General features: G+C 53.8%; 3 protein-coding genes and 1 pseudogene across 10 annotated transcripts in view; 3 read left to right on the top strand and 1 right to left on the bottom strand.

The window, feature by feature from the left end:
- The window catches only part of SLC9A5 (solute carrier family 9 member A5), a 35483-nt gene extending 24778 nt beyond the window's left edge, over positions 1 to 10705 (top strand). For 5 of the 8 annotated variants that reach the window (XM_030795487.1, XM_030795480.1, XM_030795461.1 and 2 more), the window contains 4 exons: positions 2860 to 3030; positions 3549 to 3615; positions 4600 to 4737; positions 9253 to 10705. In XM_030795487.1, coding sequence (XP_030651347.1) covers positions 2860 to 3030; positions 3549 to 3615; positions 4600 to 4737; positions 9253 to 9725 — 849 coding nt within the window. In that variant the 3' untranslated portion in view covers positions 9726 to 10705. Of the gene's footprint in view, positions 1 to 2840; positions 3031 to 3548; positions 3616 to 4599; positions 4738 to 9252 lie in introns of those variants that run through there. The other 3 variants (XM_030795470.1, XM_030795508.1, XM_030795495.1) reach the window with 2 other exon arrangements.
- A 5364-nt stretch (positions 10706 to 16069) lies between these two features.
- Positions 16070 to 16654, top strand: LOC115830688 (annotated as a pseudogene).
- A 164-nt stretch (positions 16655 to 16818) lies between these two features.
- PLEKHG4 (pleckstrin homology and RhoGEF domain containing G4) lies at positions 16819 to 25510 on the top strand. The gene is made up of 19 exons (XM_030821769.1): positions 16819 to 17033; positions 17119 to 17212; positions 17589 to 17666; positions 17746 to 17859; positions 18030 to 18128; positions 18222 to 18370; positions 18525 to 18663; positions 18764 to 18880; positions 20299 to 20481; positions 20737 to 21239; positions 21314 to 21560; positions 22300 to 22389; positions 22471 to 22692; positions 22776 to 22946; positions 23028 to 23205; positions 23927 to 24043; positions 24196 to 24429; positions 24518 to 24633; positions 24832 to 25510. The coding sequence occupies exons 1-19, from the start codon at positions 16819 to 16821 to the stop codon at positions 24835 to 24837; spliced, it is 3072 nt and encodes a 1023-aa protein (XP_030677629.1). The 3' UTR covers positions 24838 to 25510.
- KCTD19 (potassium channel tetramerization domain containing 19) overlaps positions 25462 to 26757 on the bottom strand; it is a 42375-nt gene continuing 41079 nt past the window's right edge. Inside the window, exon 16 of the mRNA XM_030795444.1 lies at positions 25462 to 25713. Within this exon, the coding sequence (XP_030651304.1) occupies positions 25600 to 25713 (114 nt within the window). The 3' untranslated portion in view covers positions 25462 to 25599. The remainder of the gene's footprint in view (positions 25714 to 26757) is intronic.

The following is a 26757-nucleotide window of genomic DNA, read 5'->3' as shown; positions in this document are numbered from 1 at the left end:
CCTCCCACACTTTATCTTAAAACAAACTCCAGACATCGTATCACATCATCTCAAAATATTTCAGTATGTCTCTCTAGGTGGCAAGAACTCTTACATCCAGTCAGTATTCAATAAATATCTTTTTCCCAGCTGGATGTTCAAATCAGGGTCTAAATAAGTCCACACTTAGCATTTGGGAAATATGTCTCTTTGTTTAAAAAAATCTATAATAGTTCTTTTTCCCCTCTCTATCTCCCTTGCTATTTATTTATTGAAGAAGCTGGATACTTTGTCTTGGAGAATTGCACATTTTCTAGATTTTGCTGACTGTATTCCAGTGGTGTTGTTTAACATGTTCCTCCGTTCCCTATATTTCCTGGTTGTTAAATCTAGAGGCCTGATCAAATTCAGGGACATTCAATAGGTATGCTATATATTTTCTGTGGTGTCACATCAGGAAGTACATAATGATTTGGTGAGGGGGGTGTGTGTGTGTGTGTGGTGTTTATGTATAAGATTGCTCAATGGGTTCAGTCCAATCAGTTCATGTGTAGTCTGTTTTTTAAAAATCTGGAATAAGTTTGTGTGTATCCTGTTAAATGTCATCTTATTTGCGTTAGCCCATCATCCCATTGTTTGGTTCCCATGTCTGCCACCAAATGTCTCCTTCTTAGATTCATATCATCTGAAAATTTGTTAAGCCTGTTAACTTTGTATTCATCCAAATCCACATAAACATGTTGAACAGGATAGAGCTGTGGCATGCTACTAAAGACTTTCCTCCAGACTGACATGGATCAAGCATTTTTGGGGTATGGTAACTCGACCAGTTCTGAATCCACTTAGTATGATAACACAATCCACAATTTCTCATGTTCTTCATCGAAATATCATGAGAGAGAGACAGAGATATCTAGTATTCAGTTAGAAAGATAAGATTATAGTTTAATAGAGAGATAAGGGCTGGAGAGAGATTTGGAAGCAATCCATATCAGGTTTTGTCACCTGGCTACCACAGAATCCCCTGGGGAACTTCCTGGCTTCACCTGGAGATTCTGATTCTGTAGTCTGGAATGGGACTAAGAATCTGTGTTCTTACTAAGTTCCCCAGGTGATTCAAATGCAGCTGGTCTGATGACTGATGTTGGGGGACCACAGATCTGTATCACTGGGATAGCTGGGGCGGACAGAATGGATAAAGTTCTCTGGGGAGAGTGTTTCATGGGGCAGGAGGAGGGCTAAGGATAACACTGAGGAGTGCACATGGGAGAAAAGGAAAGAGAGCCAAAGACAAGGAACCCTTGGAGAAGCAGTGGCAGGTGGTGCCTCAGGCCTGGGGCAGAAAGAGGGCTGGATGCTGCACAGAGGCCTGGCCAGCACCTAGGCAGAGCCCACAGCACTGGTGACCAGCAAGAAGGCAGCACTGTGGAGTTGTGGACCCTGGAGTTGCATTTCTGGTATTTAAGGAAGTAGTGGGTAGGAGAGAAAGTGTCAGAATCAAATTATAAAAGTGTAGCAGCAAAAGGGAGACAATCGTGTTCAAGGGAAGACTTTCTTTAAGGAAGCAAGGGCAGGAGCTTGAAAACAGAGGGGAGGGAGCCAAGTGGTGAGGGAAGGAGTGAAGATACAGGAGAGTGGAGAAACAGGACGCAGCAGGAACTGCTGGAGTCAGGAAGGAGGGAACTGAGCAATGTGGAGGCCGGGGCTGGGCAGCGATGAGCCTTGTGAAGGAGATGGACCCCTTCTCCCCAGGAAAGAGGGTACCTCCTGGTGCATAGGTAGAGGAGGAGGGCAGATGGGAGACTTGAAGGGGACTCTTAGAACTGGTTTAGGGAAGCAGAAAATATGAGATAAAGGGACCAGACTTGGGGTATGAGGCAAGATAAGATGATTTGGCAGGCGCTGGGCAGCATTTCAGGGGATTACCACTAGATGATGAAAAGGTGCTAAGCAGGGAGGGTAGAGGCAGAGGCAGTGTAGGTGAGTGTGTAGCGGGCTTGGTGTTGGTAAGAGTTAAAAAGAGCATGGCCAGGCGCAGTGGCTCATGCCTGTAATCCCAGGGCTTTGGGAGGCCGAGGCAGGCAGATCACCTGAGGTCAGAAGTTCGGGACTAGCCTGGCAACATGGTGAAACCCTGTCTCTACTAAAAATACAAGAATTGGCTGGGCATGGTAGCAGGCGCCTGTAATCCCAGCTATTCGGGAGGCTGAGGCAGGAGAATTGCTTGAACCCCAGAGACGGAGGTTGCAGTGAGCAGAGATCGTGCCATTGCACTCCAGCCTGGGTGACAAGAGCAAAATTCCATCTCAAAAAAAAGAAAAAAAAAAAAGCAGATGATAGGGGTGATCCTGAATTATTGGGACGGAGAAGGTCCAGGGTGTCAGGGGAGATAGTTATGAAAGTTCAAAGTGCAGCCCAGGATATCATGGTGGTTGTTGTAGAAATGGCTTGATGGGAGATTCCAGCTGGAGAAAGGATCCTGTGTAGCTAGAAGGGGGCAGGTAGGCTGGGTGTGTGGGCGAAGCTCAGATAAATGGAGGTACAAAGAAGAAAATGTCCCCCATGTTGTCACAGTAGTGGAACAAGATAGAGGGTCACCTTCAAACCAGAGAGAATCGGGAAAGGATGGCAAGGGTTGGGGAAGGCCAGGTTTGGGGGAATAAGTTCTGGGATAAAGAGAAGCTTTTCCTAGGGAACTGAGAACACAGCGTCTCTGGCTAGGTTCCTGTTGTATTTTTTGTTTTGTTTTTCAATCCATTGTTAATTCTGGAAAAGCTAGGCTGGCAGGGCCTGTGGTGAATATGTTGGGGCTGTGGCCTGGGGTTCTTGTGGGAGGCCAAGGCATCCGTCCTTATAGCCAGGCGGGGCTGTCATTGCCAGTATAAAGCCAGCTGCAGTCGCCATTTCATCTCAGAGGATGCGCAGGAGCGGCAGGACAAGGAGGTCTTCCAGCAGAACATGAAGCGGCGGCTGGAGTCCTTTAAGTCCACCAAGCACAACATCTGCTTCACCAAGAGCAAGCCACGACCCCGCAAGACTGGCCGCAGGAAGGCATGTCTTCCCTCAGGGACTCCTCTTTGGAGCTGGAGGCTGACAGCAAGCAGTTTTGAGCCCCCTAGTGTTAGGATCCAGCTTACGGGGAACCCCAGTTGGGACAGTCCTCAGGGGCTTGATGACTACAGCAGTTTGGGTTCCCTTTTAGATGTTCCTGGAGTCCCAGAAGGGTAAGGTGAGACCTTCAGAGGGGGAGCAGCCTCTTGGCCATGTGGTCACCTGCTGGAAGGCAGCAGGGCCTCCTACCAAAGACGAAAAAGGCAGGAGAAAAGGAGATTTCCTTTGAGGGGCAACTCCATGAGCTCCTAAGTCAGCCCAGGCTGATGCATCCAGATTTCTTACTGGGGCATGGGTCACTCTTGCCTGGTTGGCCAAGGGATAGTAGAACCACTGGGACTGACACAAATTCCCTCCCCTGCTGGGTTAGGAAAACTTGTCCTGTCGACCCCACCAGATGACAGGGTTGGGGTGGGAAGCCGGGGCCAGAGGCTCAGGTTTTCTTTCTTGGTCCTCAGAAGGATGGTGTGGCGAATGCTGAGGCTACAAATGGGAAACATCGAGACCTGGGCTTTCAGGACACAGGCAAGCAGGGAGCAGTGTGGGATTGAGGATGGGAGGGAGGAGGGAAAGGGCTGCGGCTCGCCAGCCAGAATCCTGGAGGACCCGCTTTAGGGTGCGTTAAGCACTGTGAGCTGGGGCTCTTCCTCCAAGGACTTGATTTCCAAGTTGGAAATGTTCAAAGCAGTTATTAGACAATGCGTGACAGGAGGCATCTGATTGCAAACTATGGGTTACAGGCCCCGAGGACTTGGAAAAGGTGTCATGGAGAACGGGGAGCTTGGTCTGGGCCTTGGAGGATGGGTGGACCCTGGGGCCCAGCGTCCTATCTACAAAGCCAATTTTGTTTTGTTTTTTGAGACAGAGTCTCACTCTGACACCCAGGCCGGAGTGCAGTGGTGCCATCTCGGCTCACTGCAGCCTCTGCCTCCCGGGTTCAAGTGATTCTCCTGCCTCAGCCTCCCAAGTAGCTGGGATTACATGCACACGCCGCCACATCTGGCTAATTTTTTTTTGTATTTTTGGTAGAGACAGGGTTTCGCATTGTTGGCCTGGCTGGTCTTGAACGCCTGACCTCAGGTGATCTGCCCGCCTCAGCTTCCCAAAGTGTTGGGATTACAGGCGTGAGCCACCGCACCTGGCTGCAAAGCCAGTTTTGTATGAGCTGAATGTTAATGGGCCTTCCAGCAATCCAAGTGCTCATGTTTCCAGTGGATCGTGGGATTTGGGGCTGAAAGAAGAGGATGGAGGAGCTGGAAAGTGTGGTTCTCATGGGTTCCTCTGAGGACTTAGCTTCCTCTTGTTGCCTCCTTGGGCTCCGCAATGTCACTTCTCTTCCTCCCAAGTCCCCACCTCTTCGGCCAGTGCTTGAAACAGCCAGAGGAGAAAGCAAGTGTCTCTGCCAATGTGTGTTCTGCCTAGGGAGACAGGGAGCTGGCTTGGGGCTGTGCAGTCCCAACAGGCACTTGCCAGTCCAGGCTGCCTGACTCTGCTCTTGTCTCTGTCCAGCTGCTGTGATATTAACCGTGGAGTCTGAGGAGGAGGAGGAGGAGAGTGACAGTTCAGAGACAGAGAAGGAGGACGATGAGGGGATCATCTTTGTGGCTCGAGCCACCAGTGAGGTTCTCCAAGAGGGCAAGGTCTCAGGTAATGGCTTCCTCCCTGCCCACCTCCCCTCTGGAGCAAGCTGGTTTCCTCTCTCTTCACTCATGGCCTCTACTCCAGACAACTCCCTTTTCCTATTCACTAGTTTATTCATCAGCCAGCATTTGCAGAGCCTCTTCTTCATACCAGATGCCCGACATAGGTGATATTCAACCCTCACAACAACCAAGATGGGGAAACTGAGCTTAGAGAGCTTAAGAGACTCGTGACTTGTCCAGCATCACATAGTAGAACCAGAATTTGAACCTGACTCATCTGACTCCTAAGCCCACAGGCTTTCTTTCTTTAATTTTTAAATTTATTTTATTTTATTTGAGACAGTTTTGCTCTTGTCATCCAGGCTGGAGTGCAGTGGTGCGATCTCAGCTCACTGCAACCTCCGGCTCCCGGGTTCAAGCAATTCTCCTGCCTCAGCCTCCTGAGTAGCTGGGATTACAGACGTGCACCCCCACGCCTGGCTAATTTTCATATTTTTAGTGGAGATGGGGTTTCACCATGTTGGCCAGGCTGGTCTCGAACTCCTGACCTCAGGTGATCCACTCGCCTTGGTCTCCCAAAGTGCTGGGATTACAGGCGTGAGCCACCATGCCTGGCCTTTTCTTTTCCTTTTTTTTTTTTTTTTTCTAATGCCACTCTTGCATTGCTATAATCTTTTTTTTTTTTTGTTTTGAGACAGGATCTCACTCTGTCACCCAGGCTGGATCATGGATTGCACAATGGCATGATCATGGCTCACTGCAGCCTTGATCTCCAGGGCTCAAGTGATCCTCCCACCTCAGCTTCCCGAGTAGTTGGGACTACGGTGTGCACTAGCACACCCAGCTGTTTTTTTCGTTTGTTTGTTTTTTTGCTTTTTATTTTTTTGAGGCGGGGTTTTGCTCTTGTTGCCCAGGCTGGAGTGTAATGGCATGATCTCAGGTCATGGCAACCTCTGCCTCTTAGGTTCAAGTGATTCTTCTGCCTCAGCCGCCCGAGTAGCTGGGATTACAGGCATGCGCCACCACGCCCGGCTAATTTTGTATTTTTAGTAGAGACGGGGTGTCTCCATGTTGGTCAGGCTGGTTTCGAACTCCTGACCTCAGCTGATCCGCTCCCCTCGGCCTCCCAAAGTGCTGGGATTACAGGCATGAGCCACCGCACTCAGCACCCAGCTAATTTTTAAAAATTGTTTGTAGAGATGAGGTTTCACTGTGTTGCCCAGGCTGGTCTCAAACTCCTGGCAGTCTTCCCTCCTTGGCCTCCCAAAATGCTGGGATTGCAGGTGTCAGCCACCTTGCCCACCCACACCCTTTCAAGGCCATGCTGCCTCCCTTTATAGTCTAGTGAGGAACAGGAGGTAGTGAGCAAACCATGGGCTCTGTTGAGACCCATGCCCTCAAGTAGAGCCCCAGGTGAAGGTGGCAGCCTGACCTGGAGGAGCACCCTGAATTCATCAAAATGGAGTTATTGTGGACAAAAATACAGTATATAAGCATTTTTATGTATGTATAGAGACCTAATTCACTCATAATATTAGTATCACTGGTGGCTGGCACCCTCAAGTGTCTTTAAAAATTTTTTATTATAGAAGATTTCAAAATATACAATGATAGAACTATAAAATAAACTCCCATCTATCCATTATCCAGCTTCAATAATTACCTACTCATAGCCAATCTTATTTCACCTAAACCTCACCTATGCCCCACCCTCCACTGGGTTCCTTTGATGCAAGTCTCAAATATCATATCACTTTTATCAATAAATACTTCAGTACATATCTCTAAAATATAAAGATTCTTTTTTTTTCTTTCAAGACATTCTCTCTCTGTCACCCAGGCTGGAGTGCAGTGGTGCGATCATAGCTCACTGCAGCCTTGAATGCCCCAACTTAAGCAGTCCTTTTGCCTCAGCCTCCCGAGTAGCTGGGACTACAGGCACACACCATCATGCTCAGCTTTTTTTTTTTTTTTCTTTTCTGGTAGAGATGAGGTCTTGTTATGTTGCCCAGGCTAGTCTTAAACTCCTGAGCTCAAGTGATCTTTACTTCTCAGCCTCCTAAAGTGATGAGATGAAAGGTGTGAACTACCATACCCAGCCAGATAAGGATTTTTTTTTTTTTTTTTTTTTTTGAGTTAGGATCTCTCTTTGACACCCAGGCAAGAGTGCAGTGGCTGGATCATGACTCACTGCTTCCTCAACCTCTTGGGCTCAAGCCACTCCACCTGGCCTCAGATAAGGATTCTTGATGCGTGCCTATAGTCAATTGACCCCAGGAGGCTGAGGCTGCAGTAAGCTATGATCACACCACTACACTCCAGCCTGGGCAACAGAACAAGACTCTGTCTCTTGGGAAAGAAAAAAGGATTCTTTAAAAAATATATAACCACAATGCCTTTCCCATATCTAAAAATCTGTCATCAAATATCATTGTTCAAATTTCCCTGATTATATATACATATATGTGTGTGTGTGTGTGTGTATATATATATATATATATATATATATATATATTTACAGTAGGCTTGTCCAATGTCCCTTTTAACCTATAGTAGTGATTCTCAAGGGGGATGGTGGTGGAGTGATTTTGCTCCCCCAGGGGACATTTGGCAATGCCCAGAGACATTTTTGGTTGTCACAACTGGTGAGGATGGCCCATTGAGGGGTAGAGGCCAGGGATGCTGCTAAACATCCTACAATGAACAGGACAACCCCCCACAAAGGAGTAGCTGTCCCAAAATGTCAAGTGTCAACTTTGGTAAACCCTGATCCATAGGTTCCCCCAAACCCCCTACTTTTTTTTCTTCACAGTGTATTTACTGAAGAAACCTGCTTATTTGTCCTACAGTCTTTCTCTGTCTGGATTTTGTTGATTGCATCCCCAAAGTGTCATTTAATATGTTTCTCTGTCCCTTAAATTTCCTTCAAACCAGTAAATCCACAGGCAGTTGCTCACACCTATAATTCCAGCACTTTGGGAGGCCAAGGTGTGCGGATCACCTGAGGTCAGGAGTTCGAGACCAGTCTAGCCAACATGGTGAAAACCTGTCTCTACTAAAAATTAAAAAAAAAAAAAAATTAGTCAGACATGGTGGTGGGCACCTGTAATCCCAGATACTCGGGAGGCTGAGGCAAGAGAATCGCTCGAACCCGGGAGGCGGAGGTTGCAATGAGCCGAGATCTCGCCACTGCACTCCAGCCTGGGTGAAAGAGTGAGACTCTATCTAAAAAATAAATAAAAATAAAAAATAAGAAGAAGATAGCAAAAGCAGAAGCCAGGCAGGAAGCCCCATCTCCAATCCCCTCACCCTACTGCAGCACCAGTCTCTGAAACAGCCTCCTGCCAAGCCCCATCCCAGCCAACCATCGAGGGAGAAACACCAGCCACCAGGGAGGGAAAGAAAGACCTGGAGGCTGCAGGCCAAAGGTTTTTCTGCTGGGCATCCTGCCTGAGTACCCTCCACAGCCCTTTGGTGGGACAAAGCCCAGGAGTGTGAGCTCATGCAAACCTAACAGCAGGCCAGAGCTTTGTCGCAAAGAGGATGACGAGGCATAGGGGACCTGAGCTAAGAATCCCAGAACTGCAGGGGCGGGGCTGAATTACAGGAAATCTGAGGTTCTGAAGGAGGAAACCTGGAAAGAGAATTCCTCTGGCCACCAATCACCCCAGCTCTCCAAAGTAAAGCACAGCCTGTATCTGTTCATCGATAAAGTCCTGAGCAGCCCAATAAGCTTCTTGCTTGAGTACATGTGTGAAATATATTGATGCTATGATTAAAAGTAAAATGGTATCTCTTGAAAGACCTGGAATATTAAAATGCGATAACAACAACAAAAAGTGTAAAACAAAAAACCTTTGGTATTCACCTTTACAGGCTGCTAAGGAACGAATTCTTTGGTCTGAAAACTGATAAATGAAAGAATCAAGCATTCACTGGGTGAACTGTACCTCAAAGTAACCAAATAATTGATGAGGCAAAGTTTTTTGTTTTTTTGTTTGAGATGGAGTCTTGCTCTGTCACCTAGGCTAGAGTGTAGTGGCACGATCTCAGCTCACTACAGTCTCCACCTCCCAGGTTCAAGCTATTCTCCCGTCTCAGCCTTACGTGTGCCACTACGCGTGGCTGATTTTTGTATTTTTAGTAGAGACAGGGTTTCATCATGTTGGCCAGGCTGGTCACTAACTCCTGAGCTCAGGTGATCCACCACCTTGGCCTCCCAAAGTGCTGGGATTATGGCGTGAGCCACAGTGCTTGGCCAACTTTCCTTATTTTCGTTCCTTCAGTGAAAATAATGTTCAATTTCTTGAGCAACTACTGTGTGCCCGGCCCTGTGCTAGGTGTTGGGGATACAGTGGAGAGTGAAACAAGCTGTGGTACTTCGCCTCAGCAAGACATTCATCAGATAATTGCACAAATGGACAGCATATGGAAACTGTGGCATGAATTTATGAGAATGTGCTTATACTTGAGGTTTCCACTGTATGGTAATGAGTTCATGTGTACTCTCTGTCCCCAGGAAGCCTAGAGGTGTGCCCAAGCCCACGAATCATTCCCCCCTCCCCAACCTGTGCAGAGAAGGAGCTCCCCTGGAAGAGTGGGCAGGGGGACCTGGCAGTGTACGTGTCCTCGGAAACCACCAAGATTGTGCCTGTGGACATGCAGACGGGTTGGAACCAGAGCATCTCATCCCTGGAGAGCCTAGCGTCCCCTCCCTGTAACCAGGCCCCAATTCTGACCTGCCTGCCTCCCCATCCACGGGGCGCTGAAGAGCCCCAGGTCCCTCTCCACCTGCCTTCTGATCCACGCCCTAGCTTCGCCTTCCCACCGAGCCTGGCTAAGGCTGGCCGCTCTCGCAGTGAGAGCAGCGCCGACCTCCCCCAGCAGCAGGAGCTGCAGCCCCTCATGGGCCACGAGGACCACACCCATCTCAGCCCAGGCACCGCTACCTCCCACTGGTGCATCCAGTTCAACAGAGGCAGCCGGCTGTAGCTCAGGGTCTCCAAGAGGAGCAGCTGGTGGAATCCCCGTGGGAAATGCTCCCTGGGCGATGGGTAGAGCCCTCAAAACTTGACGTGGGACCAGAGGGGCCTGGGTTGAAGTAGTAATTGGGCTTCCTTGGGGCTGGTCAGAGGGGTCACCTAAGCTGGTCTCACAGGGGCCTTTCTCACCACCTCCCTGCTCCTAACCCCTGCCACTTTCTGTTTCATTAAGGCCTCTACTCTGGCTCAGGACCCAGTCCAGGTGTTCTACGGGCTTGGCCCAAATACTTGGGTTGCTGGTCCCCCTTCTCTAGTGGGTTTTCCCGGGGACTCTATAGGCAGCTGCTCTTGCCCCCAAAGCAAGGGCATCATTCCTATTCTTCAGTGGATGCCAGCCTTCCCTGCCCCCACTCCCTCCCCAGCACTGGGTCAGTAGTGTCCTGGCAGTGAGGCTCCGTGAGGGGCTGGCCCTTAGAGGAACTGGGGTGGGAGGTGGGGCAGGCTTCATCCTTGGGCTTTGCTGCCCTCTTGGGTCAGCTACCCATAGTCCATTTTTTTAGGGCAGTGGGAACCTCTGCCTCCACTTCCTGCTTTAGCTCCTTCCCTTTGCTGCCAGGTATTGGGGTAATAGTTCCTCCTTTTCCAAGACCAAGGCCAAGAGGCTGGGCCAGGCTTCAGTTCAGGCCTGTTGCTTAAGTGGGGTCACCCTGGGATCTGCTGCTCTGGGTCTAAGTCTAGACCTTTCTGATCCTTGGGTCTGGGTTTTTTGAGGAGGGGACATAGTGGCCTCTGGGCTGCCATGTCACCACCTGAACATTCCCCAAACAGAGAAGGAACCCAGCATCTCAGGGTCACTGCTTCATTGCTCTGGGGGCTGGGATGCCTGGCTAAGCAGTGGCTGACAGGGTGGCAGGTGACTTTCTAGGGGTCAGCACCTGCCTTGTGTTTTGTACCTTGAACCTAAGATACATTAAACATCTCTCAGATGGATGAGTGTCTTGTGTCCATGTGTCAGGGGGTTCTTAGGGTGGGGGGCAACAGGGGCATCTGGTGAAGGAGGTGAGAACCCAACTGCCTGCCCCAGGGATTGAGAATGGAGGGGAATCCTAGGCAGGACTATTCATCCTTCTGGTCCCCTGTCATGCATTCCCCAATACTTTTCCAATATTGTCCCTTTAGCAGGGGTCCTGCAGTGGTGGTTGAGGGGATCACTGTTTTGGCATCGAGGCACAGAACTAAAAGTCTACAAAATGAGAAAGGCTAGCAGGGAAAGACCCCAGAGGTCAGGTGCCAAGCTGTCCTGATGCAGCCACCACACACCTAGGACCAGATGAGCATTTCTTGAAAACCTGGATGCAAGTACAGGACACATGAACAGAGGTGGCCTTTTGCATATGACAGATGGGAAGGCAATCTCAAGGGCTCATGGGATTTGGTTACCCCGAGTGTTTATTTTTTATTTTTGGAGACAGGATTTTGTTCTATCACCCAGGCTGGAGTGCAGTGTCACAATCATAGCTCACTGCAGCCTGGAACCCCTGGGCTCTAGGAATATTCTCGGCACAGTCTCTCAAGTAGCTAGGACTACAGGTGTGTACCACCATGCCTGCTAAATTTTTAGTTTTTGTTTTTATTATATTTATTTATTTTTAGAAACAGGATCTCACTCTGTCACCCAGGCTAGAGTACAGTGGCATGATCTCGGCTTACTGCAACCTCCGCCTCCCAGGTTCAAGCAATTCTGCCTCAGTCTCCTGAGTAGCTGGGACTATAGGCACATGCCACCATGCCTGGCTAATTTTTTGAATTTTTAGTAGAAACGGAGTTTCACCATGTTGGCCAGGCTGGTCTCGAACTCCTGAACTCAAGTGATCTGCCTGCCTCAGCCTCCCAAAGTGCTGGGATTACAGGTGTAAGCCACTGTGCCTGGCATAGATAGATAGATAGATAGATAGATAGATAGATAGATAGATAGATAGATAGATTTTTTTTTTTTCTTTTTTTTCCTGGAGGTAGGGTCTCACAATGTTGCTCAGGCTGTTCTTGAACTCCTGACCTCAAATAATCCTCCTGCTTTGGCCTCCTCAAGTGTTGGAATTACAGGTGTGAGCCACCTCACTTGGCCATCTCTGAGTGTTTATGATGCAAATCAGATAGTGCGGGGTCCAGAAACATTAATAGAAATCCCTAGATGGCCGGGCATGGTGGCTCATGCCTGTAATCCCAGCATTTTGGGAGGCCGAGGTGGGTGGATCACCTGAGGTCGGGAGTTTGAGACCAGCCTGACCAACATGGAGAAACTCCATCTCTACTAAAAATACAGAATTAGCTGGGCGTGGTGACGCACGCCTGTAATCCCAGCTACTCAGGAAGGCTGAGGCGGGAGAATCACTTGAACTCAGGAGAATAGCTTGAACCCAGAAGGCAGCGGTTGTGGTGAGCCGAGATTGCACCGTTGCACTCCAGCCTGGGCAACAAGAGCAAAACTCCATCTCAAAAAAAAAAAAAAGAAATCCCTAGATAAGAGCAGTCCCAAATCCAATTCCCCTGGTGTCTAAAGGACTTAAAAACAAAAACTTTGGCCCAGCACGGTGGCTCACGCCTGTAATCCCAGCACTTTGGGAGGCCGAGGCGGGTGGATCCCTTGAGGTCAGGAGTTTGAGATCAGCCTGGCCAACATGCTGAAACTCCATCTCTACTGAAAATACAAAAATTAGCTGGGCATGGTGGTGGATGCCTGTAATCCCAGCTACTCTGGAGGCTGAGGCAGGAGAATCACTTGAGCCCGGGAGACGGAGTTTGCAGTGGGGGGTGCAGATGAGCATGGTGGGTTTGACAGGGAGGCAGGCAGGTGTCTCAGATGCAGGAGAGCAAGTGCGTCAAGCGCTCATCCATGGGTCCTTGCCATGTGACTGGGCAGGGTGGCCTGAGCTGAGAGAACTTGGCTGGGGAAGTCTTCGTGAAGGAGATGCTGCACCCAGGCCTCAAATGAGGAAGGATTTTGATTAGGGGAGATGGGCATGGGCCTTCAGGAAGAGGAGCCAGTGTGAGACTAGACTAGTAATCAGATTTGTTTTCCAGGCCAGTCTGGGAGGTAGATGGGAAGGCTGTGATGCCTCTAAGTGGCCTTGACTGTCATACCAAGGAGTTTGGAGTTTATTTAGGCCAAAGGCAAGAGACGTCTGGAAGTTCTGGGGTATTTGTTGCCCTCAGTATTTGGGGTAGTACTGAAGAGGGGTGTGCAAGGTGAATGACTGTGGGTCTGTTGTCACTAGGCCCAGTGAGGCCCAGAGCCCTCCCCCATTTTTATTTATTTATTTATTTATTTTTGAGACAGAATCTCGCTTTGTTGCCCAGGCTGGAGTGTAGTGGCGTGATCTTGGCTCACTGCAACCCCTGCTTTCCAGGTTCATGTGATTCTCTTGCCTCAGCCTCTCAAGTAGCTGGGATTACAGGCATGTGCCACCACATCTGGCTAGTTTTTGTATTTTTAGTAGAGACGGGGTTTTGCCATGTTGGCCAAGCTAGTCTGGAACTCCCGACCTCAGGTGATCTGCCTGACTTGGCCTCCCAAAGTGCTGGAATTTTGTGGCATAAGCCACTGTGCCCGGCCCATTTTATTTTTGATTGAGTCATGTTGGCAAGAAATGGGAGCCTGAGGGAGAGTTGGGGAAGGGTCAGGGGAGGGAGGCCCATTCCCATTTTATGATCTCAGTGGAAAAGGCTGCTATGAGTTGATTCTGCTGCCAGGAGAGCCACAGAGATGGGCCCCATGAGTCACTGTTCAGTCCTGCAAGCTCAGCCCACAAAGCCTGCTGTGGTCAGCCACCCCTGGCTGGCTCCAGGCCCAGCTCCCCAATATTCCCCACTAGGCCTCAGTGTGTCCTCATTTCTATCTGTACCTTTGCCATCCTGGGGCCATGCAACATGTAGCTCTCTGCCTCTTCTGTCTCCTTTCAGGCTGAGTCTCTGAATGTGTCTCCATTTGTGACTCTGGTTTCCATGGGATACATAGATGTGGAGCCTCAGGAGGGCAGGGGTAGTGTGATCAGTGTCAGGCGCCCCAAAGCATTTATTCTGTGCCAGGCCCTGTGCTGGATGCTGGAAGTACGGAAGTGGATAACATACAGTCTCTGTTTCCATGAAGCTTACAACGCACATTCTCTGTGGAGTGGAGAAACCAGGGCCTAGCCCTGCCTCTATCTCAGTATGGCTGTACCTCCCCTGAATCTGCCTGCTGTGCCCAGGGTGCCAGGGTCAGCTATAGCCTGTGGCTTGAGGCTCTTCTTTGCCTCTGGCATTCACAGGGGTATGTGTGCCCGCCAGCAGGTCCCCCCCGGCTCTTAGGGCTCCTGGGGGGCTTGGCTGGTGGGTGCTGGTGGGCAGCAGAAGGGGAGGGAGGGAGCAGAAGGCAGTGACTCAGTGGGGGTGGCCCCGGGACAGAACTGGGGAGGAAGCCAAGGTTGGATGATGCTTCCTGAAGCCAGGAGGGTGGGAAGAGAGGTCTGGCTGGGAGTTAGGGATGGAGCAGGACAATTCCAAGGCTCCCCTCTGGCAGCCAGACCTGCTCATGAAGAAGGCTCCTCGGTAGCTGCCTGAAAGTCTGGACTCTGAGGGCTGGGCTGGGCTGGGCTGGGTGGGGAGACAGCTGTTGGTCCCACTGTGCCTGTTGTAATCCCCAGGTTCATGAAAGAGGCGCCTGCCTTAGAGCCAGGGAAGCCGTTGCACCCGGTGCCCCCTCTCCCCAGGGACCATGGGCCTGGGCACACTGTGGGGCTCAGGGTCTTCTCCTGGTCACAGAGCTGACCTTCCCACAATCTTCCCAGAAATTCTAGGGAGTGTCAGGCCAGGCCCACATGCCCCAAAGGGACCTCAAATCGCACAGCTACCCAAGTGGCTTTCATCAGTTCAGGATTCCCTGACTGCGGGTGAAATGGGGGGGGCAGGGCACCAACACAGCCCGAGTGCTGGCAGCGGGTGAACGTATAACACAGGGAGTCTTCCCCAGTCCTCACGGCAACCCCAGGAGAAAAATGACTTTCCATTTTTACAGGTGAGGAGGGTGAGGCTCAAAGAGCAGACAGAGTTCCTGGAGCGCCCCCATCAGGTAAGTGGAGAAGCCAGGCCTGGGCTGGGAGCTCTGGCTCCAGGACCCCACCTCAGCACTAGCCTCCTGCACTGGACTTTGTGGAGAAGGGGGTAAAGGGGTGCCAGGGATGGCAAAGGGGTGGAGGATCTGGTGGACTCTGGCAGGCCTGGGTCAGCTCCACCCATTGGTCTTACTCCCACCCCGATGGCAGCCCCATCGCGCGTGGGATCATGCAACCTGTCTCTGGGTGCCCGCGGCGAGGCAGCACCCCGCTTCCCTACACAGAAGGCCTTCCCCTCCCGTCGGCTCATTCAGTCGCGGAAGCCCCTGGGAGCCCCCGCCCCGCCCCGTCCCGCGGTGCCACCCGCGCACTCACCCTCGCGCACCCACGCGGCCTTCCTGGCGGGAGAGCGCTTCCGGCGTCCTCGCCAGGCCCGGGGAGTGGGCACGGTGGAGCTGCCGGCCGTTGGTCGCTGCCCCGACCCACGCACTGCGACGCCGCGGGTGGGGCGCGCGGTCTGCGGGGCCCGTGGGTGCGGCGGGGCGGGGCTGGCGGGCTGTCCGGGCCCACGGAGAGGACGGCGGCGGGCGGCGGTTGCTGCAGGGGCAGCACCTTGTTTTCCCCGCCGGCAGGGTTGTGCCCCGTCGAGACCTGCTCGGGCTGTGGCTCCGTCCTCCGGCCCCCAGGGGGCGGCGCGGCGCTGCGCGGCGCCCCGGCGGCCCTGCCCTCCCTCCCCAGCGGCCAGGAGTCGGTGTCCCGTGACGCCGCGCGGCCGCGCTGTACTGGCCGTCGAGGCTGCTGTCTGTTCGAAGGCTCTCCGGCTTCACGGTTCCCCGCGGCTCGGCCCGGGGGCGTGAGTGTCGCAGCGGGCGACGGGGGGCGCGCGGCAGGCCCCGCAACGAGGCCAGGGCCTGGCGGGGCCGGCAGGAGAGCGAACGCGAGGCAGCGTGGCGCCATGGCGGGGCCGCCCCCACGGGCATGGGCCTGCAGAGCATGGCCGTGAGGACGCTGAGGGTGGGCGCGCACGGAGCAGAGGCCCACGGGCGTCCGACGGGGGACCTGGACAGAGGGACACCCTTAACGTTATTCCCTCTTCCCAGGCTTGAATTGCAGTTCCTGTGCCCTGGCACTAAGACTGGCACCTCCTGCGGCCCATGCCCTTCGCCTGCATTGCCCACTGAGTCCCACTGTCTTCAGCGCGGTTCACACTGAGGCCCAGCCCTTTCCCACTGGCCCCGAGCAGGCCCACCTTTAGGAGGGCGTGATGGAAAGGCCCCTGGAGAATGGGGATGAGTCCCCAGACTCTCAGGGCCATGCCACCGACTGGAGATTTGCTGTGTGCAGTTTCAGGGATGCCTGGGAAGAGGAGGAACCTGCTTCCCAGATGCACGTTAAGGACCCGGGTCCTCCAAGACCACCAGCCAGGGCCACCCAGGATGAGGAGCTACAGGGCAGCCCCTTGTCCAGGAAACTCCAGTTACCCCCAGCTGCAGATGAGTCGGGGGATGCCCAGAGGGGCACAGTAGAAAGCTCCTCAGTCCTGTCAGAAGGGCCAGGCCCCTCTGGAGTGGAGAGCCTCCTATGCCCCATGTCCTCCCACCTCAGCTTGGCACAGGGTGAGAGTGACACCCCAGGGGTAGGGTTGGTAGGGGACCCAGGTCCAAGCAGGGTGATGCCATCTGGCTTGAGCCCTGGGGCATTGGACAGCGACCCTGTGGGCCTTGGAGACCCTTTATCAGAGACATCATCAAAGCTGCTGGAGGCAGGTAAGGAAGGCTGGGCTAGGGAAGTCTGGGAAGGGAATGGGGATGCCTGGAGAGATGAGTGTCAAGACTTTGGAGGTCTCTGACCCTACTCAGGCTGAAGCCCGGGTCCAAGGAGGGGTCTCTGGATAGGTGGCCCAAGGCAGACCCAAGTCATTTCCCTTCCCAAGCCCCCAGTGGATCCGGCCTCCCTAAGCCTGCTGACTGTCTCCTGGCCCAAGACCTCTGTTGGGAGCTGCTGGCCAGTGGTATGGCCACCTTGCCAGGTAGCCAGGAGGGCCTAGAGGCGGTGGAGGTGGAGTGGCCCAATGCGGCAGGAGTTCACTGCTTCCTCCCCACAGGGACTCGGGATGTCCAAGGCCGGGCAGTGCTGCTTCTGTGTGCCCACAGCCCAGCCTGGCTTCAGTCTGAGTGCAGCAGCCAGGAACTCATCCGCCTCCTGCTGTACCTGCGAAGCATCCCCAGGTTTGAGGGAGGGGGTTGGGAGACTGAGCCTGAGCCAGCTGTGAGGACTGGGAGTCAGGTACTGAACTGAAGCTCACCCCTTTAGGCCCGAAGTACAGGCACTGGGACTGACAGTGCTAGTTGATGCCCGAATTTGTTCCCCAAGTTCTTCCCTCTTCTCTGGGCTCAGCCAACTACAAGTGAGTACAGGATTGTAGCTCCCCTCATTCCTTTTCTTACTTTTTTTCTTTTTTGAGACGGAGTCTTGCTCTGTTACCCAGGCTGGAGTGCAGTGGCGCAATCTTGGCTCACTGCAACCTCTATCTCCCTGATTCAAGTGATCCTCCTGCCTCAGCCTCCCAATTAGCTGGGATTACAGGCACCTGCCACCATGCCCAGCTAATTTTTGTATTTTTAGTAGAGAGGGAGTTTCACCATGTTGGCCCGGCTGATCTTGAACTCCTGAACTCAGGTGATCCTCCCGCCTCGCCTCCCAGAGTGCTGCAATTACAGGCGTGAGCCACCATGCCCTTTTCTGTAGAGTTGGGGATAGGGCTGAGCTCAGGTTCCTTGCAGGAAGCAGCCCCAGGGGCCGTGTACCAGGTGCTGCTAGTGGGAAGCACGCTGCTGAAGGAAGTGCCTTCCGGGCTGCAGGTACTAAGCCCAGTTGGTTAGGGGTAGAGGTGGGGTGCCTCCCCCCAGGCCTGGGTCATAACACCTTCTTCTCCTGTAGCTGGAGCAGTTGCCCTCTCAGAGCCTGCTGACCCACATCCCAATGGCGGGGCTGCCCACTTCGCTAGGAGGAGGCCTGCCTTACTGCCACCAGGCCTGGCTGGATTTCCGGAGGGTCAGTACACTGGGCGAGGCATGGGGGCAGTTATATAGGCAACTTGGGATCGTGGAGGAGCCTCTCTGGGGCTGGCTTGAACCGGACAAAGCTGGCTGCAGTGGCCTGGAACCCAGGAGGCCGGGACCAACACTGCATGCTGCTCCGGTCTTGCCTGCCCCTGCTTACAGCGGCTGGAAGCTCTACTAGAGAACTGCCAGGCAGCTTGTGCCCTGCTCCAGGGGGCCATCGAAAGTGTGAAGGCTGTGCCCCAGCCCATGGAGCCTGGGGTGAGTGTCCCCTCCCAGTCCCTCCATGAATGCTCCCTGTCTCCCTCCTTCTCTCCCACGGCCACCTCCACTGCTTATTGCCCCCAATCACAGGAGGTTGGTCGGCTGCTACAGCAGACAGAGGTCCTAATGCAGCAGGTGCTAGACTCACCACGGCTGGCATGGCTACAATGCCAGGGGGGCCGGGAGCTGACATGGCTGAAGCAAGAGGTCCCAGAGGTGACCCTGAGCCCAGACTACAGGTGAGTGCAAGCCCGGCCCCCAGATCTTGCCCCAGCCCACCATATTCTATGCCAGGACTCGTCTGGCTGGCTCAGAACCTGGCAGGACTGTGGGGACCAGGACAGGGTGGAGTGGTGCAAGGCATGGGGTCTGAGATGGTGTACCCTACACCAGGACGGCAATGGACAAGGCTGACAAGCTATATGACCGGGTGGATGGATTGCTGCACCAACTGACCCTGCAGAGTAACCAGCGAATACAGGCCCTAGAGTTGGTCCAAACACTGGGGGCCCGGGAAGGCGGACTGCACCAGGTCGGAACTACTTGCCCAGAGTGGGCCCTGTCCCGATCTCAGACATGAGCCCCCAATCCATAGCAGCTCTCTTCACTTTTCCCTGCTTGTGCCCCTCCAGATTGAAGTGTGGCTGCAGCAGGTGGGCTGGCCAGCACTGGAGGAGCCTGGGGAGCTGTCGCTGGATATGCTGCTCCAGGCCCAAGGCTCTTTTCGGGAGCTGTACCAGGTTGCCCAGGTATGTGTGGTCACTTGTTCATGCCACGGGTATTGAGATGCAATGCCAGGAACTAGGAATGCAGAACTGTGTGAAAGCAATTCAATCCTTTGCTCTCTTAGACCTTATAGTCCCATAGAGGATATCAGTTGTAATTAATCACAGTCATATATGTGCCTGTAAACCTAGGCAAGATCTCTGGAGAGAATCAGTGCAGGTGATTCTGCCTGAGGGTATAACCAAGACTTTACCCAGCAGGAGTGTCAGGCAAGCTTTTTTTGGGTGATTTTTGAGCTGAGAGTTGAAAGATAAGTTGAGGTCAACCAAGGAGAAGAGGTTTGAGGATGGGGTCACATTCCAGTCTTGGAAGACAGCGTGTGCAAAGGTCCTGTGGCAGGATGGAGGACGGCATGCCTGAGGAATCGTAAGGCCAGTGAGGTTGAAATGCAGAGCAGAGAGGAAGAAAGAGTGGGGGGAGTTGCGGTGGGACAAGCCTGGTCAGTGGCTACATCACTGGGCCCTGTAGCAGTCACTGTGAAGTTTAATCAGGAAGGCCACATAATCAGATCTATATTCTAGGAAGATTGCCTTCATTTCCGAGTAGACAGTGACTTGGAGGATGGGCATGGGGAGTGCAGTGAAGAGTCAATTGCAGTAGTCTAGGTGGGAAATAGTGCCTTCTCTCGCCAGGATAGTGGCAGGGGAGACGGGTTGGAGAAGTTGATGGGATTTGCTGTGGACCCATGTGGGAGAGTAAGGGACAGGGATGTTGCAAGAATGAATGGGTGCTGTTCCCTGAGAGACTAGGAGACGAGGTCATCTTAGGGGAAGGGCATTCAAGAGTCCAGTCTTGGGAATGCTCTTAAGATGGCTGTGAGGGATGAAAGGAGGGCCCTTGGGTCTTGGGCCTGGAGCTCGGAGCAGAGGTCTGGCTGGAGAGGATCACTTGGTGGGTCCAGGTGTTTGGATGACGTTTGAAGTTGGTCACACAAGAGTGCCTGGGAGAGCGAGTGCACTGTCCTCAGGATCCCCAGTGTTTAATGGCCTAGTTGAGGGAAGGAGAGCAGGACGAGCAACCGGAGAAGAGTGAGGAGAATCAGGAGCATGGGGAGGAGCCAGGGGAGCCCAGCAGAGAGTGGGCTGAATGACGCTGAGAGTTGGAGTCAGTGAGGCCTGAGAAGCGCTGGGGACAGGGCAGAGTGGAGCTGGAGAGGGCTGGCGCAGAGGGCGACACAGGACGGTGAGGATAGACGATTCCTCTAGGAACTTTGGCTGTGGAGAAGGGGAGTGGATGTGGGTGGGGAGTGGGAGATAGGGGTAGATGTTCCACCACAGGACAGACTTGATGGGGACATGTCGATATGTCAGCAGGAAGTATCTGGGTCTGGGGGCTGGACCACCAGGCCTTGGCTGGCTGAGCCTAGTCTCTGTCTCTGCAGGAGCAGGTCAGGCAAGGGGAGAAGTTTCTGCAGCCACTGACTGGCTGGGAGGCGGCTGAACTGGGCCCACCTGGGGCACGCTTTCTTGCCCTGCGAGCCCAGCTGACTGAATTCTCTAAGGCTTTGGCCCAGCGGTGCCAGCGGCTGGCGGATGCTGAGAGGCTGTTTCAGCTCTTCAGGGAGGTGGGTGAGAGTCTCCCCAGCTCCAAGTGATCCATGAGGCCGGAGGGGTGGCAGCCCCAGCTTCAGCAGAGCCTGAGCTCTTCTTGGTCATGCTGCCTGTTCTCTTCCCTGGTCTTCAGTTTGACCCTAAAACCCAGTCACTGGGGCTGTGTCCTGGACAGCATCCTGTGGGGATGGGGAGTGGGTAGAGGAGCAGAGTGCCCAGCAGGCTTGGTAGGATCTCCCTCTAATGCTTGTCCGGCCCTGGTGTTGCAGGCCTTGACGTGGGCTGAGGAGGGGCAGCGAGTGTTGGCAGAACTGGAGCAGGAACGCCCGGGGGTTGTGTTGCAGCAGCTGCAGCTGCACTGGACCAGGAACCCTGACTTGCCTCCTGCCCACTTCCGAAAGATGTGGGCTCTGGCCACAGGGCTGGGCTCAGAGGCCATCCGCCAGGAGTGCCGCTGGGCCTGGGCGTGGTGCCAGGACACCCGGCTGGCCCTGGACCAAAAGCTTGAGGCTTCACTGAAGCTACCACTGGTGGGCAGCACAGCTAGCCTGTGTGTCAGCCAGGTCCCTGCTGCACCTGCCCACCCTCCCCTGAGGAAGGCCTACAGCTTCGATCGGAATCTGGGGCAGAGTCTCAGTGAACCTGCCCGCCACTGCCACCATGCGGCCACTATTGCTGCCTGCCGCAGACCAGAGGCTGGAGGAGGTACCCTGCCCCAGGCATCCCCTACTGTGCCTCCACCAGGCATCTCTGACCCCAGGAGCCCCAACAGGTATGGGTAGTAGGCAGGGCGGGGAGGGCAGTAGAGGAGAGATATCTTGGGTCCTGACTCCCCATACCTGGTAGGCTACAGCTGGTGCTGGCAGAGATGGTGGCCACGGAGCGGGAGTATGTCCGGGCTCTAGAGTACACTATGGAGAACTATTTCCCCGAGCTGGATCGCCCTGATGTGCCCCAGGGCCTCCGCGGCCAGCGTGCCCACCTCTTTGGCAACCTGGAGAAGCTGCGGGACTTCCACTGCCACTTCTTCCTGCGTGAGCTGGAGGCTTGCACCCGGCACCCACCACGAGTGGCCTATGCCTTCCTGCGCCATGTAAGCCCGACAGGCCATGTGGTATCAGCTCGTTCTGCCACACTCCCGAAGTTGCTGGTGGGCACATGCTTGGTGCCAGTCCCTGTGCTGGGTACAGCTATGAGCAAGACTGGCAAGCTCCTGCACCTGAGGGTGCTCTTAGTCCAGTAAAGGAAACATAGAAGCAAGAACAATACTTGTAGATTATAGTTGGGGCTAGGAGGAAAATAAGCAGGATAGATGCTTGTGAATTACTGGCTGGGCAGGGGCTCCACTTTAGAGGGCCTGAGTGCGGTGCCAGGACACCTGGTACAAGAGGAAGCCTTTGAGAGGCTGATGTTTAAGCTGAGTATGAATAGGGGAGGGGCTGGAGTGAGTGTCCCACCCAGTGGAAAGAGCAAGTGCAAGGTCGTGTGGAGGAAAGGGGGCCTGCCAAAGAGGTGGCTGAGTGTAGTGAGCAGGACAGTCCCAGGTGAGGTGAGCTCTTAGAGCCGTGGGAGGAGCAGAGCTGAAGGCAGGGGCTCAGTCTGAGGGTAAGTGGCTTCTTCCTTGGAGGCCTGTGGGCACACCCCCTTTGCCCAGTACTGTTCTTGCCAAATCACCCCTTGTTCAAAGCAGGGTAGACTGGGTCTGTAGGGGGAGGCCTCCCCAGGAGCCATCTACTGGCATTTTGGTCCTCTCAAGCTGAGGGTGGTCTAGCCTGTGCCAGCCTTGGGGAGCTGGCCCCTTTGCACTGGGGCTGAGCCACATGTCCTTGTAGAGGGTGCAGTTTGGGATGTACGCGCTCTACAGCAAGAATAAGCCTCGCTCTGATGCCCTGATGTCAAGCTATGGGCACACCTTCTTCAAGGTAGGTGAACCTGAGACTAGGAGGAGTAGGGGATGCGGGGAGTGCCCCCAAACCACTGAGTGGCCTCCCATCTGCCCACAGAACAAGCAGCAAGCGCTGGGGGACCACCTGGACCTGGCCTCCTACCTGCTAAAGCCCATCCAGCGCATGGGCAAGTATGCACTGCTGCTGCAGGAGCTGGCACGGGCCTGCGGGGGCCCCACGCAGGAGCTCAGTGCGCTGCAGGAGGCCCAGAGCCTTGTGCACTTCCAGCTGCGGCACGGAAACGACCTGCTGGCCATGGACGCCATCCAGGGCTGTGATGTGAGTCATCCCAGGGCAAGGGCGGTAGGTGTGGAAGAAGAAGGCAGAAGAGGCCGGCCACCCACTGGCCCCCAACTCTGCAGGTTAACCTCAAGGAACAGGGGCAGCTGGTGCGACAGGATGAGTTTGTGGTGCGCACTGGGCGCCACAAGTCCGTGCGTCGCATCTTCCTTTTTGAGGAGCTGCTGCTCTTCAGCAAGCCTCGCCGTGGGCCCACAGGAGTTGACACATTTGCCTACAAGCGCTCCTTCAAGGTAGACCTGCCCACCCCAGGCCCCACCACTTGTTTTCCCACCCCATGCCTTACCAAGCCCCTCTCTCCCTGCTGGTCACAGATGGCAGACCTTGGTCTCACTGAGTGCTGTGGGGACAGCAACCTGCGCTTCGAGATCTGGTTCCGCCGCCGCAAGGCCAGGGACACCTTTGTGCTGCAGGCCTCCAGCCTGGCCATCAAGCAGGCCTGGACGGCTGACATCTCCCGCCTGCTTTGGAGGCAGGCCATCCACAACAAGGGTGGGTCCATGCCCCTCCTTCACCCCACACTCCCCTCACTGGAGAGCTTACATTGACCCACAGGAGCCCGGGAACCTAGAAAAGCTCGGGAAGTGGGGAGAAGGCCCAGTGACAGCCACCAGTGCAGGAGAAAGGAATTCAAAGCCAGGCAGCCTTGCTGTCACTGCCTCTGACTTTGGACACAACATGAACTTCTCTGAATATCAGGGGCATCACGGCTCTCTCTCTCTTTTTATTTTTGGAGACAGGGTCTCGCTGTGTTGCCCAGGATGGCATGCAGTGGCATGATCTTTGCTCATTGTAGCCTCTGCCTCCTGAGCTCAAGCATTCTTCCCACCTAAGCCTCCCAAGTAGCTGAGACTACAGGCATGTGCCACCATGCCTAATTTTTAAAATTTTTTCATAGAGGTCTCATTATATTGCCCAGACTGGTCTTGAACTCCTGGGCTCAAACAATCCTCCCACCTCGGCCTCCCAAAGTGTTGGGATTACAGGCATGAGCCACTGTGCCCAGCCAGGGGCCTCATCTTTAAAAGGGGAATATGGCACCTGCCCCACAGGATTGTTGGGAGGAGAACATCTGGCACTAGAAAGGCTCAGCTCACAGGACAGTTAATGTGCTGGATGGAGGTGTACAGGAAAGACTTATTTGGGGGGTAGTAGAGGCCCAAGGACAGGCTTATGTCCAGAAGCATCCCACTTATGTCCACTCTCCACCCAGAGGTGCGCATGGCTGAGATGGTGTCCATGGGTGTGGGGAACAAGGCCTTCCGAGACATTGCTCCCAGCGAGGAAGCCATCAACGACCGCACCGTCAACTATGTCCTGAAGTGCCGAGGTAGCAGGCAGGCTACAGGGTGTGGGGGTAGGAGTAGGAAAGCTATGCGGGAAGCACTGTGGCCCTCCATCAGTGCTGGCCCGCACTCTCCTTGGGATCTGGGGACAGGCTAGGCTCTGGCCTGTCCCAACCTGACCCTCTCTCTTATGCAGAAGTTCGCTCTCGGGCGTCCATTGCCGTGGCCCCTTTTGACCATGTCAGCCTCTACCTGGGGGCCTCGAACTCCCTTCCTGGAGACCCTGCCTCTTGCTCTGTTCTGGGGTCCCTCAACCTGCACCTGTACAGAGACCCAGCTCTTCTGGGTCTCCGCTGTCCCCTGTATCCCAACTTCCCAGAGGAAGCAGCACTGGAGGCTGAGGCAGAGCTGGGCAGCCAGCCCTCTTTGAGTATGTCTGGGCCTAGCCAGAGGCAGGAGGGCATGGCTTGGGGTCTGGGGCCTCCCGTGCTGACAGCTCACCCAGTCTCCCTCCCTAGCTGCAGAAGACTCAGAGGTCTCGTCCCAATGCCCATCAGCCAGTGGCTCCAGTGGCTCTGACAGCAGCTGTGTGTCAGGGCAGGCCCTGGGTAGGGGCCTCGAGGACTTACCCTATGTGAGTGCCATTTGCCCTATACCCACCAGCCCCTCCCCAGCCCACACTGGGCCTGTGACTGTGACCAGCCCCTCCCCAGCCCAGGCTACACCTTTACTTTGGGTAGAGCTTGGAGTGGGTGGGCCAGAGCCATTCCCCAGACACCCCCTGGGCCCAGAGTCAGGGAAGCAAGCATTCATGCCTGGCCTGGCCCTGCAGGTCTGAGCCTGGGACGGGACGAGCAGTAGATCCAGCAGCCTGCAGCTCCAAGGAACATTGCCTCTCTGGATCTGCTGTGACCAGGGTGTGGCTGACACCTGGGCTACCTCCAACCTACATGTGCAGTGCTGTTGACTACCCTTTCTGATGTGTGTGGCCATTGGACTAACTGGCACAGGGCCTCTCTGGGGGAGTCTGGTTGTAGAGCCTGAATAGGTTCCTGGCCCCATGACCCCTTCTCCTGTCCCCAGCTCCCATCCCAGTTGTGGGTTAAGAATAGGCTAGAGCAGACATTGAGTGTTTTCATGCTGTAGGCTGGTGGGGGACCATGTGCCTCTGGGCAGTGACTAGGGTGCCCCCACCCCTCAGGAAGAACACAGGTGGGCTCCTAGCAGCTGATTCCCAATCCCTGGCCTTAAAGCCGAGCTCAGTTACCATAGGGACAGGTCCACCTCTACTGGGCCCTCATGCTTGCCTTTCCTGGCCCCCAGGCCCAGCCCCTTTTTTACTGGGGCAGTTTCATTATTTTGACTTGATGCCTTTTGAATAACTTTCAATAGAGTTGTCTAAAATTATCTCATGGGTTGTTAGGCCTTTGGTGTCTCAGAGAAGGAGTCTAGGTCTTTGATGTGTGATTTAATCTTTTATTTGTTTATAATAAAAAATAGACTGATATGTACCCTCTGATGGGCACATGCATTCTGGGGCTATCTCCAATTAAAATGAGCCTTGGCGGGTGGGGCACGAGGGGCTGCATCTCTGGGCACCCTAGTCCTCTTGTAGGTGCTTTCCCAGGATGGAGTACGAGACAGACCTAGACAGGCCCCTCTGGATGAGCAGGTCCATGCAGCGGCCATATTTCCTGGCGAAGGGCAGTGTAAGCTGGAAGGAAAGGCCAGTCTTATCCCTGATTTCCTGGCCAGTTGTCTACTCTAGCTCCATGTGGGTGGGGTTCTCCTATCGGGGCTGGGACAGGGCAAGCCCGGCCGTTGGGGACTTTTGATGCTCTAGGGCCCAGCTCTGCCCAGGGGCATCTCACAGGGTGGGGCTAGAAATGGCTATCAGGGAACTAAGCAGAAAGACTGGAGGGTCAAAAACATGTTTCCTGCTACTGGTTTTCTGCTTTTTAGCCATACATGCTGACTTCACCTTTAAAAACCACATTATGAGCCAGATGCCTAATGGTAACTGGGTACTAGAGGGCTTATGGTGAAAGGCGTTATAATAATGCTCTTGATTATAGAAGTGTCAGATCAATGAGAAACTGCCTAAATCGTTTCCACCTCAATGTTAAATTAAGGAATCAGAAAAGGAAAAAAAAAAAAACCCTTGATCATTCCTTTGTCCTCACTGAACATTTTCTTTTTCTTTGTAAAGAATGCTTTTTTTTTTTTTTTTTTGAGATGGAGTCTCGCTCTGTCGCCTAGGCTGGAGTGCAGTGGCACGATCTCAGCTCACTGCAAGCTCCACCTCCCGGGTTCACACCATTCTCCTGCCTCAGCCTCCTGAGTAGCTGGAACTACAGGCGCCTGCCACCATGCCCAGCTAATTTTTTTGTATTTTCAGTAGAGACGGGGTTTCACTGTGTTAGCCAGGAGGGTCTCAATCTCCTGATCTTATGATCCACCGCCTCGGCCTCCCAAAGTGCTGGGATTACAGGCGTGAGCCACCGTGCCCAGCCTAAGAATGCTTAAAAGTAGTTTAAAAATGAAAGGAATGTACACAAATGGTGACATCATGGCCAGATAGGTGAAGCTGGTACCACTGGTTGAAAAGGCCTCACTCCCATATGAGTCAAAGCTTGAGCTCATATGATATGTGTCCCTAAGTGTGGCCAGGGTTGTTAGTGATGAAGGCACAGTTGGTATCATTGGAGGAAAGCTGTAAAAACCAGTGGCCTGAATACTGCTTTTGGACTACTCTGGA

Source organism: Nomascus leucogenys, chromosome 2 (genome assembly GCF_006542625.1).
Source record: "Nomascus leucogenys isolate Asia chromosome 2, Asia_NLE_v1, whole genome shotgun sequence".
NCBI lineage: Eukaryota > Metazoa > Chordata > Mammalia > Primates > Hylobatidae > Nomascus > Nomascus leucogenys.
The sequence above is the reverse complement of the archived record's forward strand: the minus strand, read 5'-3'. Positions and strand labels throughout refer to the sequence as shown.